Here is a 15489-nt window from a genome sequence, read left to right on the forward strand (position 1 = left end):
CGTACCTGACGCAGTGATAACGGACTAGCGCTGAACTATTTCCCTCAAACTAAGTCTTTATTTCTGACGTGTGTTCATGTTAACTGCAGATATTCCCCACACCTTCTGTTTCCACTCGGATTTAATTTTTATTACCAAGATATTTATTTTCTTTCCGTAAATATTACCTTTCACCCAAAACCTGCGCCAATCAGATAACGACATCGTGGAACGTGTCAAATGATTGACAGCGAATTTCGTCCAATCGGGAAGCTGGAAGCGGATTAAGTGGGCGGGACCCGCGCGTGGGCGGAGTCTCGCGTCCATCTTTAATGTCCAGCACTGAGGAGACTGACGAGAAGAAAAAAAAACAGTGCAAATTGTGTTTTGGAAGATTTCGGTCGCGACCTGCTAAATTTAAACGAAAATATCGCACACATTTGCAGAAATAAGGTAGAGAAGAAGTGCGCGTTTGATATGAGCGAAATTTTGATGTGTCTCTGTCTGTGTGTGGATGTGGATGTGAGCAGGCTAGCTCGGTTAGCATTAGTGTTACCCTAACCCTTCAGTGTAGCGTTAGCGGGCCGCGTTCCAATACTCAGGCATTTGTTGTTATTAGGGGCCCTATTCAGTTATTATTATTGAAGACTCGCTCGGTGAATTTTACAGTTAGCTGTAACGCTGAGGTCGTGTGTATAGAACTAACTGTAGCTAGTGTTCTAATGTAAGGTGTACATTTATGTCGTGTTAAGTCTAGCCGTTGCAGAATTCTAGCTTATAACTTTGTGTTTAACTGTATCGCTGTTGCGCGTGTGTAGAACTTGTAGCTACATGTGTTCTTATTAAAATGTGTAGGTTATCTAGTTCATGGATCTATTTCTGATAGCTGTAGACATGTTGCAGTTTTTCTAAATAGCAAGATCTGGATTTTTGCGTGTATTAACTGTAACTCTGAGTTTGTGTTTAGAACTTAGAAAGAGCAGGGTTGCGTGTAGAGCTCCAGCTAGTGTCCTAACTCATAGCCACCTGTTATTATAATCTTTGGCTTATGCAGAGAATTCTGACAGCGGTAGAAGAATTTTAATAAGAACTGTAACGCTAAGCTTGAATATAGGGTCCTAAATTAGTGAGTTTTAACTTAATAGCCACACAGGTTACTGGTTAGAATGTGTAAAATTCAGATATCTGTAGAATTTCATCATTTTAGCTATTAAGCTATTAAGCTATTGTTTGTATTGCTTGTAGTTTACTGTAAAGCATGAGCTTGAGTGCTGAATTGTGTAGCAGGTCGATGCATTTAATTGTGGCACCTGTAAAGCTGTTTGTGTAAATGTACTAGATTTTTTATAATGTGTCTAGTGTTCAAATCATACTCATAAGATACCTCTGGTGTAATTTGGATGTTTAGCTCATGCATATAAGCAAGTGTAGATTTCTAGTGTTAGTAATAAGTAATAATAAATTTTTGTTTTGTTTGTGAAGAACTGTAATGCTAATCTCATGTTTAGATCTCTGTTAGTGTCCTAACTCTTGGCTTCCTGTGTTCTAGTTTAAATGTTTAGCTCATCCATATGAATTCTTTCAGCTGTAGTATTCTTGTGTCCTTTCTAATAAGAACAAGATGTTTCCTTGTTAGTTTGTTTGTTTATATTGAGCTGTAACATATAGTTCAAATGCAGAACTCTGAACATCTCCTCTGAACAGCCACCTGTGTTCTAATTAGAATGTGCAGCTATTACATACATAGTATTATGATGGCTGTAGAATTAATAATTAGTGTTATAAGAACTGTAATGCCTTAGCTATCTGTGTTCCAGCAAGAATGGTTAGCTCATACATAGTGGCAAGTGTTGATTTCTAGTGTTAGTAATAATAAGATTTCGTTTTTTTATATAAAGAACTCTCTTTTTTAGATCTCCAATGATTGTCTTAACTCTTAGCTTCCTGTGTTCCAGTTTAGCTCATGCATAGAATTCTGGCAGCTGTAGTAGTCTAGTTCTACTAAAAAAGAACTAGATGCTTGTTTGTTCATATTTGGCTGTAACAAAGCTCAAATGCAGAACTCTGAACATCTCTTCTGAAAAGCCACCTGTGTTCTAATTAGAATGTGCAGCTATTACAGACGTAGTATTATGACAGCTGTAGAATTCTATAGTGTTATAAGAACTGTTATGCTGGGTGCTCTTAGCTATCTGAGTTTCAGTAAGAATGGTAAGCTCATATCTAGAATTATTTGTCAAAGGTAGAAGTCTAGTTTTCTAAGTAACAAGAACTGGATTTTTGGTTTGTAATGAACTGTAACACTGTAACTGTAACTGCTTGAGTTCAGAACTCTAAACAATGTTCTAAGTAAAAAGAATTTATTTATTTTCTTTAGCTTGTAGTGAAATGGTAATGTTGAGTTTGTATGTAGAACGTCTTAACGTTTGTTCTCTAACTCATTGGCTACGTTCACATTACAAGCCACCTTGCCCTTTTTTTTTTTTTGCTCAGATCTGATTGGTCTATCTTGACGGTTCACATTCACAAATGTAAGAGACCTGTATCTGTGTGTAATGTGAACAAATCTGTCCCTAAAACATTTCACATGCGCACACTGATACATGTATAAACGTCACCTTCTTTACTGACAAAAAAAACGTCATATTTGAGAGACGACTCCTAGCTTTACAAAGGGAAATAGATGCTTTAGCTCATCTGACGTACATGCCCAGGTCGAGGAGGTTAAAAAAGGCCAGGTGGCATGCTTTTGTTGTTTTTGCACCTATAGCTGGCACAGCTGTTGGTACGAGAGAGAAGCACATAGCGCATGCGTTAAAAAAAAAAGGTGCATGAATTCTGATTTGACTGTTCACATTCATGTTGCATGTTGCAGTGTTATAGCTAATGCATTGCATGTAATTCAGGCAGCTGTAGACTTGTAGTGGTCCAGTTAAGTAATTATAAATATATTTATATATTTATATATATATATATATATATATATTTTTATTAATATTAATGAACTGTAACACAACCTTTTGTGCAGAAGTCCTGTGTACTTATTAGAATGTCTAGTTTGTGCATAGGATTCTAGCTTGTGTTCTAATTAGGGCATTTACAAGGAAGTGTATAGAACCCTCATTTTTTATTATTTATGTTTAAAGTGTGCATATTATTTGTAGCTGTCTTGTGTCCCACCTAATTAGTAGTTACTTGTTATAACAAGCTCATTACAGCCATTAGCTTTTGTACATAATTCAGAAATCTTGTCAATTCAGAATCCCCCCCAAGTTAAAACCCTTTCTGAGTTGCTTGTATTGGAGTGTAGAGTGTAGGTGGCTTTTACACAGGGATGTACTGATGTTCAGTATGTAGTGATGCTCCCTATTTCTGAGCTGAGCTACAGATGCTTATTAGGGCACAGCCGCGCGTATTGGAACGCGGCCGTGGCTTCATGTTTAGCGAGATAACCACTGGCTAGCCACGTTTTATATATAATAAAATGTGACCGTGGTTGATGTATAGGGACGCACTAATTACTACCGACTCATAGGTGAACCTGAGCGGCTGTGTGTTCAGTGTAATCGAAAAACAGAGAAGCCTGAGATGCTGCTGTAGCTGCTATAGCTAGCGTTAGCTACCCCGCTAGCTCAGCCCATAGGGATTCACAGAGCTAAGCTAGCTAGCTGGCTAACGTAAACATGCTAAGCTAACGCTGCTGTTAGGTAGCATAGCTTAGCCCGACTGGCTGGCCTGACAGCACAGACCGCACATTTGATTATTTAACCAAAACTGTGCAGAACATCAGAGATTTGCAGTTTCCCCGTTTATGTAGCAGTGTAATATTACTCAAACACAGGAGCTGGGCTAGCTCTTTTAGCTCTGTTTACTCTATATGTGCTAGGGGTTGATGGTAAGCTGGCTAGCTTTAGGCTACGTAATTATTCATTTATCTTGATTAGCTGATAAAGTGCAAATGTTTTGTACTTGATCCAAATGTTTATATTTGTCATTCATAACGACTGCATTTGTAAATGGCTGATAATATCTCTGTGTTTTCATCATAGATCATGATACAGTTTAATCTCCTAGACTCTGTATGTAAGCCCACACATTTCTTCACACGGGTTTTATTTTAGAGCAGTTTCATAGTCCCTAACGTAGTACCCTGTGGGACTCTACAATAGATGCTAAAGCAAAATGTTACCAAATAATTCACAATGGTTCATAATTTTTTTTTAAATAAGTCATAAGATAGAAAAACAAAAATATACACTTCATGTTATTTTTTCTTCTTCCTAGTGACAGAAGGTATGAAGACAGCATCATAGCGAAGCCATGGCTGACAAGAGAAAACTCCAAGGTAAAAAAAAAAAAAAAGCAAATGAACAAAGTTGAAAAAAAAACTTACTGGTATTTATTCACATTATGGGCTGTGTCACCTGACTGTCTTTGTGAACTGACTTCCTAAACAGACTTTAAATGAACCTTTTCTGTGTCCTTTTTTAAACATAAAACAGGTGAAATAGATCGGTGTTTGAAAAAAGTGGCAGAAGGTGTGGAGCAGTTTGAAGACATCTGGCAAAAGGTGACATTTCTACATCTACATTGAGTCTGTGGTTGTAATGGTTCTGGCAGAACATCTTTTCACATACATATATAACCTTTATATCATTTGCAGCTTCACAATGCAGCAAACGCCAACCAGAAGGAGAAATATGAGGCGGACCTTAAGAAGGAAATTAAAAAGCTCCAGGTAAGCATAAAAATAGCCCAGATCTCTGTCCCTATAATGAAGATGAGGCAGCTCTGTTTATTGAGATGGTTTGGTTCTTTTGTTCACTTTGAATAAAAGTGTAGCTTTTCCTCTTGTGGGATAAACAGTACAGTACAGGCCACATATCCTTTGAAATAGTTTGTTACTGCCCACAATCACTCTATAGTCCTAACGATGCTCTAAAAATTTCTATCTTCCTCTAGCGATTACGAGACCAGATTAAAACATGGGTGGCATCCAACGAGATCAAAGACAAACGGCAGCTAGTGGAAAACCGAAAACTAATAGAGACGGTGAGAAACTAGTTCACAAAGCACATTATTAATAATGTATATATATATATATATATACATTATTAATAACATATATATTATATATATATTGCACGACTTCTCTCTATTGTTGGAAACCTTTGCTAAATCTAGCACCTGTTAGTTTAGTGTCTTTAAAGATCAGTCTATTATATGCTTCTAACCTTTAACCTTTATAACCTTTGTCTTAACCTATGTCTCATTATTTCTCAGCAAATGGAGCGCTTCAAGGTGGTTGAGAGGGAAACTAAAACAAAGGCATACTCTAAAGAAGGGCTTGGATTGGCTCAAAAAGTGGACCCAGCACAGAAAGAGAAGGAAGAAACAGAACAGTGGCTGACGGTAATTTGCTCCTTTTTGTTTACTACCAATCAGTTGGTTGTGTGCATTAGTTTTGTTTGTGTGTGTGTATGAACATATGAGATCAAAAAATTAAACTGCTTTTGTATTATTGTAATTAATACAAAGGTTCACGTAATGTTGTTGCATTTCCAGAACACAATAGATACACTAAACATGCAGGTGGACCAGTTTGAAAGTGAAGTGGAGTCTCTTTCTGTTCAAACAAGAAAGAAAAAGGGAGACAAGGAGGTCAGTCACCATTTTTATTGTCTCTCTTTTAAAATTACAGTATATTAAGTATTTAGACTTGTGTTGTAACATATTTTGAGGGCAATTTGCAATATAAATATTTAAATTTCAAACAGCAAAAATATACTCCTAGTCCTAGTTTTGAGTAGTTATGAAAGTATGGTCAAAGATCTGTCTCATGGTGTGTCTGTATGTGTTATTTAGAAGCAGGATCGTATTGAGGAGCTGAAGAGGTTGATTGAGCGGCACCGCTATCACATCCGTATGTTAGAGACCATTCTGAGAATGCTGGACAACGACTCAGTGCAGGTGGATGCCATCCATAAGATCAAAGATGATGTGGAGTACTACATCGACTCCTCGCAAGACCCAGACTTTGAGGAAAACGAATTCATCTATGATGATCTGGACCTAGAAGACATCCGTAAGTCTATACAAAGGGGTGTGAATGTGTATACTAACATATAATTTTATTGTGCGATATCACATATATTTAAAAAAAAAGTGACTTTTAAAACTGTGTGACTGAACATCTTCTTCTTCTCCTCTCTGTAGCACCGTCTCTGATGGCCACCTCTCCGCAGGGACACAATGATGAAGAGATGTTTCTTCAGTCCAGCAGCACTCCCACCTCCACCACCTCGTCGTCACCCATTCCTCCTTCTCCAGCTACAGGCACCACTGTAAGCCTCTCTGCCTCTTTATTTTCTTTTTTTTCCCAGAGAGATTTTACCAGAAAAATAAACCATTGCAAAATAATTAAATCATTTAATAATATAATAATTTAGGATATTTGAATTAGATGAGTCACACTATATTCATTTAATGTATAACCTTGAATATGCCCGGTCTCTCTTTTCTTCTCTCTCTCTTTTTTTGCATAAAATATGTGTTTGTGTGTGTGTGTGTATGAACTGTGTGTGTCTGTTTCAATCAGGAGAACTCTGAGGAGGAGAAGAAGAGGGGGCGGTCTACAGACAGTGAAGTGAGTCAGGTGGGACCCTGACACTATTTGCCTGTTTGCAATTCATATAAACAGTATGCACTTTTTCACCATGCGCTTATTTAACTTTAATTTTACTGGTCTCTTGCTTGTTCTCCCCGCAGTCCCCTGTGAAGAACGGCAATCCCTCGCTCTCCTCATTCTCCTCATCCACTTCCTCAGGGTTTTCGTCGTCCTCCTCCCTTATATCCATGGCTACTGTTGTTGGCGGTGGAACGACAGCAGTCTCTGGGGGCCCTGGCCTCCTGGGTAGCTTCAGCAGTGCAGTACAGCAGCACCCCCCACAGTCACAGCAGCAGCAAGCCCAGGCCAAGCTCTCATCCTCCTCGGGGCCTACTAACAACGCCCCCAGCCCGCCCAGCCACCCTAGTTTGCCTGCCTCCACTGCTCCATCTTTGCCCAGTTCCAGTACACCTGGTCTGACCACTTCCAGCTCCCAGTCGCAGGCCTCCACAGTGCCTACCACAGGTGGAGCAGGCTTGGGTTTGGGCTTAGGTCTGGGCCTGGCGAAGGGTGGTGTGACTGTAACAAGCAGCAGCAGTGTGGCTCAGATGCCCGGGCTTGGCCTGGCAGGGATGGCCAGCTCACACAGCACCATGGCAGGCCTTTTGTCTGGCTCTACTCCAGCTCCATATGCGCAGGCGGCAGCAGGTGGCACCACAAGCAGCGCCCCCGGTGGACCCGTGGGCAATGGCAGTAGCAGTGGGAGTGCGACAGCACCAGCAGCAGGGACGGGGACAAGCGCAGGCGCACCCACGAATGGCACAGGTGCAGGAACAGGGCTGGGGCTTCTGGGCTCCAGTCCTGGGCATGGGGGGCTTAGTGCGGGTATTCTAAGTCTGGTTCCTGGACAAACACCTCTTCAGGGGCCTGCACAGGTACCTATGAGCCCTGTGGGCACAGTACCAGGAGGGTCAGCAGTTGTAGGAGTGTCAGGAGGAAATGGAGGAAGCGTGGGTCCCGGGGGTGGTGTTGGCGGAAGCATGGCTCCAGCCAGACCTTCTAGTGTCGTTAAACAGAATGGAGGAACAAGTAAGTGCTTTTAGGTTGTTTTTATTTTTCTTTCTAGTCAAAAATATGAAGTACAGTTTTAAAAATAATGTCAGGAGTATCTTTAAAAAGTCGCTAATGTATGTCTCTTGGAATGTTTTTAAAGACCATTTAGCTTACAGTGCAGTGGTGGCAGACAGCAGCTCGGACTCCTCCCTCAGCAGTGCCAGCCAATCCCAAAACAGCCAGCCCTCTTCCACCAGCTCATCAGCAAATCAAGCGTGAGCACAGTTTACTGCATTCTTACTTATACTGTCTGTGTAACAAACTGTGTACTAACTCTCCCTCTTTCTTTCTCTCTGTCGTTTGGTTTCTCACATAGTCTGGATAACGGCCCTAGTTTACTGAGCTCCATCACTCTGCCCCCCACCTCCCAGTCACCACCTTTTTCAGACAGCACCCCTGGTGGTGGGAGTTTGCTTAACGGGCCACACTCCTACACACCAAGCACTGAGGCCATAAAGGTTAGGGTTTGGTTAATTATTTTCTTTGCTGCTAAAACTGTATCTATATGAAACCTAGGCATACTGTCTAATATCCTGTAAAAAAAAACAAAAAAAAAAACAGATTTTTCTTTATATGAATGATTCATTTCTGTATCTGTGTTGGTCCTTTTATCTCTCCTGCAGGCTCCAGAGCCTCTGAGCTCTCTCAAAGCAATGGCTGAGAGGGCAGCTCTAGGATCAGGCCTGGATGGAGAAATCCCATCACTTCATCTAACTGACCGAGGTACAGCTTCTTTCTTTTTTTACATCTCTCATTGTGACACAATTTGAGTTTCCTGCATATTTACTTATCCATCAATTTTGGGGAGCCACCCAAATGCATTCAGTTGGATGATATTTTCTTAAAGGGATGTAAAACATTACTTAGTAATTAGCATTAGAATTTACAGAACAACCATAAGCCTCGAGTTGTAATATTTATGTATCTATCTTAGATTTGTTTTCAGGGACCACAGCCCCTCCTGTGCCCCCAACAGCACCCCAGCCTGCTGTGACTGAGGTTAACCTCCCACCTTCCTTGGGGGCATGTCCTCTCGGCCCCACCCCTCTTTCCAAAGAGCAGCTCTACCAGCAGGCGATGCAGGAGGCAGCCTGGACACACATGCCCCATCCGTCTGACTCTGAGAGGATCAGGTGCGTGCCCACACAGACCCTCTGTGCAGGCTTGTTTGTGCTTCATTTTAAGCTTTTGCCCATATACTTATATGCAGCCTTTATTAACAACAATAGAGGTTGTGAAAACGTGCTTACAATAAAAAGCAGTGTTAAAGGTTGTAAATTGTGTAAAAAGTTCTGCAATAAGTCTCTTGCTTCCAGAGTTTCCTTTCAGAAAAGACAGAGGTAGTCATCAGGCCTCTTTTGATTATATAAACAGTCAACATGCACATCTATAAATTTCCGGGTTCTTTTCATAAAATTAGTGCAGCAGATTATTAGGACTGCCAGATGGGTCATTGTGTGTTATTAATATGGTTCCTCTCATTCCTGTCCCTGCAGGCAGTACCTGATGAGGAACCCATGCCCTACTCTGCCGTTCCACCACCAGATGCCCCCCCACCACTCAGACTCAATAGAGTTCTACCAGAGACTGTCCACTGAAACACTCTTCTTCATTTTTTACTACTTGGAGGTGAGCTTGTGTCTGTGTGCTTTGCATGCTAAGCTAGATTTGTATACACATGGTCTAATATTCTGAACAATTTTCAAATACATAAGTGATTGCTTGTCACCAACACATATGTGGCAAACTGAGATAGGATGCTGTGTAAAACATTTTTATATGAAAGCAGATAAGCATGCTTATATTGAGCATAATTGTTTGCTGCTTAAACAAAAGATGAAGAACCTGTTATTAGGAGGGCCACTGGATTAAATGTATATTCTTTTTGTGTATTAGGGCACAAAGGCGCAGTATTTGTCTGCTAAAGCCTTGAAGAAGCAGTCATGGAGGTTCCATACTAAGTATATGATGTGGTTTCAGAGGCATGAGGAACCCAAGACCATCACTGATGAGTTTGAGCAGGTGAAAACGGCTGTGATTTAAATGAATTAAAAATAAGTCATTTAATAAGCATTACCATATAAACAGTTTATTCCATAAATATTTGGACAGTGACACAATCTTCATAATGTGGGGTTTGCATGCCACCACACTGGATAAATAAAACAAATGAGATGCATTTAAATGTTTAATTGAAGGGGGTGAACAAAAATATGCTTTGAAGTGTTTTGGAACTGCAACCACTTTTCTTTTTAGGGGCTCAAAGGTAATACTCCAAATGAATAAATACGCCACCATAAATAAAATGTTAGTTTTTAATACTTTGTTGAGAATACTTTGTAGGCAATAACTGCCTGTAACTCTCTGGTACTCATGGACATCACCAAACACTGGGTTTCCTCCTTTATGATGCTTTTCCAGAGTCTTCAGGTGTTGTTTGTTTGTGGGTTCTTTACCATGAAATGAGTTCTGTGATCATCTACCACTGTTGTCCACTGGGGACATCCAAGACTTTTGTTCACCACATTTCACCATCGCTCTTTTTTGCTAGAATGGTCCAAACTGTTGATTTGGCCCCTCCTAACATTTCTGATATTTCTCTGATGCATTTCTAAAAATGGTCTGTGTCTCTTTCCTTTAATTACATGTTGTAGGTTCACAGCAACAGCTTGTAAATGCAGATGCCACACCTGATATCTACTCTAGACCTTTTTACCTGCTTAACTGACGATGGATAAAGGGAATAACACATGGAGCCCATTAAATAGCTTTTGAGAATTTAAAAATTGTCCAATTACTTTTGAGCTTCTGGAATGAGGAGGCTTCGTAGATAAATGGTTGCAATAATAGGATATTGTAGTTTAATTTGTTAATACTTGTTTAACTTCAAATGCACAGCCCAAATCCTAAAGATTGTATTATTGTTCAAATATTTATGGACCTAACTGTACATAATAGGAATTGAGAATTTCTGAAATAATTAGCTTTTCTTCGTTTTTTCTTCTCCACAGGGCACGTACATTTATTTTGACTATGAAAAGTGGGGCCAGAGGAAGAAAGAGGGTTTCACCTTCGAGTACAGATACCTGGAGGACAGAGACCTGCAGTGACTCACAGATGGACGAACAGGCTGCGAGAGGGAGAAAGAAAGACACAGAAATTGCTACGACAACTGCTGCTGTTGACATTCCAAGTTTGAACTCCATGTCGTGGTTATAGTTGGATGTAATGTAGGCCTTTTTCTTTACAAGAGAGAGTGCAAGCAAGTGAGCGAGAGATAGATGGAGAAAAGGGGTCGAGTGCCTGTTTACATGCAAACATTTTAAATCTTCAGTTCCCCCTTCCCCTTAATTTGTGTTTTAATTCAAACCCCTCTGTATTGCCTAACCAAGGAGGAAAACGGAAAGGAATGATTGGAAAAGTAAAGAAATTCGGACAAACACATCTTTATATGTAGATTCTTCAGTGGAGTGCTGCAGTAGCCAGTATTAGAAAGCCTCAATCTTTTAGGTCCTGACTCGGATGGCTAAACAGGCACTACTCGAGCTCTTATCTAATGCATTTACTATTAGTAGTTGTTCTAGGCCCCTCGGGGAGAGTAGGCATTGTGATTTTTGCCTTGCGAGATAACGAGTCGACATTTAAATTGCTATGCAATTGAAATCTTCTCGGCCTCCCTCCTTGTACCACCGCCTGAATGTGGTTTTATTAGACCGTAACAGATGGCGTTGATATTAAAGTATTGTTTTTGTAGCATCTATCTCGAGCGTAATCCGCAAGCAGAAGGGCACGAAGCTGTCGGCCAGGAGATTTGCGTGTGATTTGTGTCTGTTTAATAATATGGCATGAAAGAACTCACTTAAAATGTCTAATAAAAGAGAAATATTAAAAAATATGTAAAGTTCAAAGCTTTATACTTTGTTTCTTTTAGGTCGTTTGTGGATTTTTTTTGTCATGTGAAAGTACTAGAATACCAACAAATCCTTTCCCAACCCTGTTTTTCATCTCAAAACCTCTTTTACAGATTCCTGCTCCCAGTTATTGTCAGGTTTCACTGAAGAATCATTGTTCCTAGTTTCTCCATTTTTTTCTAAATGCTTAGTCCCTCCTAAAACATCCTAATTTTGATCATTTCATTTTCCATTCTTTTCTTTTTAAGAGGGAAGAGTAACTGTGTATTCAAATGAGTAAAGCTACAAGTAACTACCACCAGAATTTGGAAAAAAAATTCAGCACAAGTTCTGAATGCGTGCAGCTGATCTGTGAACTTTTTTCTCCAGGAAAAAAAAAAGATGTATAAATTAATTTCTCATCCTTGCCTTTTGGACATTGTCAGGACAGCATGGCACATGCCCTTTAGTAAGGCTGAGAAGGGGGGAAAGATTGTAAAATTTCAATAAAATACTTTTGTGAACCAGACCTCTGCTTCCTGTTTCAGAGATGAAAATGTGGTGTTTTGATTGATTATACGTGAATTACAGGTTGTGGCTGAATATTTAGCAAGTCATCATTAACAGAAGTTTCATATGCCAAAAATATTCCACTGATTTAGGTACGGGTACACTGCTAATGTACACTGATGGGCCATAAAAGTTTCTAGGTCTTATGTAGTGCAAACAATAAGTGCAAACCACAACCAGTCATATTAAGCCTATGGTTAGTGTTTTTTTCTCCTAAATCACTTTAATTTAACTATGCATAACCATAACCAGTCATATTAAGACTATGCTTGAAGTGCAAACAGAGACAGAACATTTTTTAAATACAGTACAGAGCTAGGGGATTAGTATAACTGCCTATGAAACAGTCACGTGTAGGATTTATTTACAGTATTTACATATGGTTTGTGTCTTGTTGGTCACTCTGTGACCGTTTATTGTTTCCACTGGAGCCAAAATGCAGCCAGATATACAACTTAAAAGTGGCAGAAGCATCTTCTATACAAATGCCTAAATTTTTCTCTTCTGCTGAGAGCTGCTCTCACCGCTCAGCCACCACATTGCTGTCGCTAGTGGGTTGCCAGATCCCTCTTAAAAAGTCCACACAACTGTATTTTAACTTTAACTTTGGCTAAAAAAAAAACTCTGATTAGCTGTTCAATGTAGCTAACATTTAATAATTACATAATATGCTTGCTTTACTTCAGGTCTTGTTAAAAGCTAAATATTTCAATATAGGTATATAAAAAAATACAACCTGTGTGTAACACCACATACCAAACCATCCCAAATCCACATTACATACACATAGAATGTATCGCTGTTGGATAAAGAATTTCACAAGAAAAAATGAGAACATGTGTAAACATCTAGCTGTGTTTTCAAGTTTGTGATTAATACTACGAGTACTATCACACAAACACACCTGCACATTTGTTTTGCAACAAAAAGATTTAGACACAGTATCATGTAGTGAGCTAATTGTACAGGAGTGTTAGCTCTACACTAACTTTTACAATAAGATTTTGTTACTTTAAATGTTTATAATAATTGGAGTCTTTTGAAGCTGAGAGAACCATTTTATGTTACTGATATAAACAGAAAAATCTTTAGCATAATCATAATAAATTCACTATTTAAAACTTTCAGCTGGTGACTAAATACCTCCTTACTTACAGACCCAGAATTTGACAGCTAAATTAAAAAAAAAGAGTGGGCATCTTTCCTAGAAATAAATGATTCTCCAGAAACCACACCAACAATACTATGGGAAACTGGGAAAGCAGTACTAAGAGGCAAAATAATCTCTTACTCTTCATATAAGAAGAAGAAAGATATGGAAAATAAGTCTAATCTACAACAGAAAATCAGGGACTAATCAAATGAAATGATAAAAAAAAAAACATCAGATTAAAAAAAAAAAGTTAAAAGAATGCAAATCACAGTATAATGAATTCATAATCAAGAGCACTCATTTTTTAATACAACGACTAAGATATGAACAATTTGATCACAATAACAAATTTGGTAAATTCTTAGCTAATCAAGTAAAACAACAAAGAAAAAACCATCCCATCAATTAAAGATGAGACCTGACTTATCAGGCAAAAATCAAATGAATTTAATCAAGTATTTAGGAAATTTTATAAAAATCTATACTCACTAGTACACGATCCAGACCCAATAGATATCCACACTTTCCTCAATAATATACACCTAACCAAACTTACTGAAGAACAAAAAAGCATATTAGAAAAGCAAATAACATCAGAAGAACTCCATAAAGCCCTCCAAAAGATGCCTAATAAAAAAAGCAGCAGGACCAGATTGCTTTCCCCATAGAATTCTACAAGCACTTCTGGTCAATATTTAGCCCTATGTTCAGTAGAGTAATAGCAGAAATTAACACAATAAGAGACTACCAACAGAAATGAATACAGCTACAATCTCTCTCCATCTTAAACCTAACAAAGATCCTACCTTACCATCCAGCTACCGTCCACTGTCACTAATTAACACAGACACAAAGCTAATAAGTAAGACTTTAGCTACCAGACTGGAAACGGTTATCCCATCCCTCATACATCCTGATCAGACCGGCTTCATCAAAGACGGACAATCAGTTACCAACATGCACAGACTACTTAATCTGATACATCACACAACAGTCCATAAGTCAGAAACTGCAATAGTCACTTTAGATACAGAGAAGGCTTTCGATAAGCTTAATTGGAAATTTCTTTCACTACACTACATAAACTAGGTTTTGGAGGATAATTTATAGAATGGATTAAAACCCTCTACACTTCACCCAAAGCCACAGTCAATACTAACAGACTAATATCACAGAATTTCACACTGCGCAGAGGGACTAGGCAAGGATGCCCACTCTCTCCTCTGCTGTTCTCGACTTTCATAGAACCATTAGCAGCAGCTATACGACAATGCCCAAATATCAAAAGGTATCCATACCCACACTACTGAACACAAAATCAGCCTTTATGCAAATTTTATTTTACTATTTCTACAAAATCCACTTTCCTCAATTCCTCAGACTACACAAATAATTGAAAATTTCTCTAAAATCTCAGATTATTCCATATCTGGTATAAATCCATGGTTCTACCATTGAACATGAACTTATCAGATACAGCAGTTCAGTCACTCACTTTCCCTACAGTCATATGAAAAAGTTTGGGCACCCCAATTAAATCTTACTCATTTTTAGTTCTAAATATTTGGGTGTTTGCAACAGCCATTTCAGTTTGATATATCTAATAACTGATGGACACAGTAATATTTCAGGATTGAAATGAGGTTTATTGTAACAGAAAATGTGCAATTAAACCAATATTTGACCGGTGCAAAAGTATGGGCACCCTTATCATTTTATTGATTTGAATACTCCTAACTTTTTACTGACTTACTGAAGCACAAAATTGGTTTGGTAACCTCATTGAGCTTTGAACTTCATAGCCAGGTGTATCCAATCATGAGAAAAGGTATTTGAGGTGGCCAATTGCAAGTTGTTCTCCTATTTGAATCTCCTCTGAAGAGTGGCATCATGGGCTCATCAAAATAACTCTCAAATGATCTAAAAACAAAGATTGTTCAACATAGTTGTTCAGGGGAAGGATACAAAAAGTTGTCTCAGAGATTTAACCTGTCAGTTTCCACTGTGAGGAACATAGTAAGGAAAAGGAAGACCACAGGGACAGTTCTTGTTAAGCCCAGAAGTGGCAGGCCAAAAAAAATATCAGAAAGGCAGAGAAGAAGAATGGTGAGAACAGTCAAGGACAATCCACAGACCACATCCAAAGAGCTGCAGCATCATCTTGCTGCAGATGGTGT

General features: G+C 38.9%; 1 protein-coding gene across 4 annotated transcripts; it reads left to right on the top strand.

Moving 5' to 3' along the window:
- Positions 1 to 277: 277 nt before the first annotated feature.
- Positions 278 to 12118, top strand: cnot3a (CCR4-NOT transcription complex, subunit 3a). Of its 4 annotated transcripts, none has more exons than XM_007254504.4 (18): positions 278 to 432; positions 4264 to 4324; positions 4482 to 4549; positions 4643 to 4717; positions 4942 to 5031; positions 5263 to 5391; positions 5545 to 5640; positions 5845 to 6064; positions 6196 to 6323; positions 6578 to 6634; positions 6748 to 7675; positions 7800 to 7914; positions 8016 to 8157; positions 8323 to 8422; positions 8634 to 8832; positions 9196 to 9328; positions 9596 to 9721; positions 10711 to 12118. In XM_007254504.4, exons 2-18 carry the CDS (start codon positions 4300 to 4302, stop codon positions 10807 to 10809), a joined length of 2730 nt encoding a protein of 909 aa, XP_007254566.2. In that variant the 5' UTR covers positions 278 to 432; positions 4264 to 4299; the 3' UTR covers positions 10810 to 12118. The 4 variants fall into 4 exon arrangements, with proteins under 4 accessions (XP_007254566.2, XP_007254569.2, XP_015462659.2 ...); XM_007254507.4 differs by having other exon boundaries at positions 6578 to 6625; XM_015607173.3 differs by lacking the exon at positions 278 to 432 and adding an exon at positions 3374 to 3514.
- Positions 12119 to 15489: the final 3371 nt, after the last annotated feature.

The sequence above is a fragment of the Astyanax mexicanus genome, chromosome 6 (assembly GCF_023375975.1).
Source record: "Astyanax mexicanus isolate ESR-SI-001 chromosome 6, AstMex3_surface, whole genome shotgun sequence".
NCBI classification, from domain to species: domain Eukaryota; kingdom Metazoa; phylum Chordata; class Actinopteri; order Characiformes; family Acestrorhamphidae; genus Astyanax; species Astyanax mexicanus.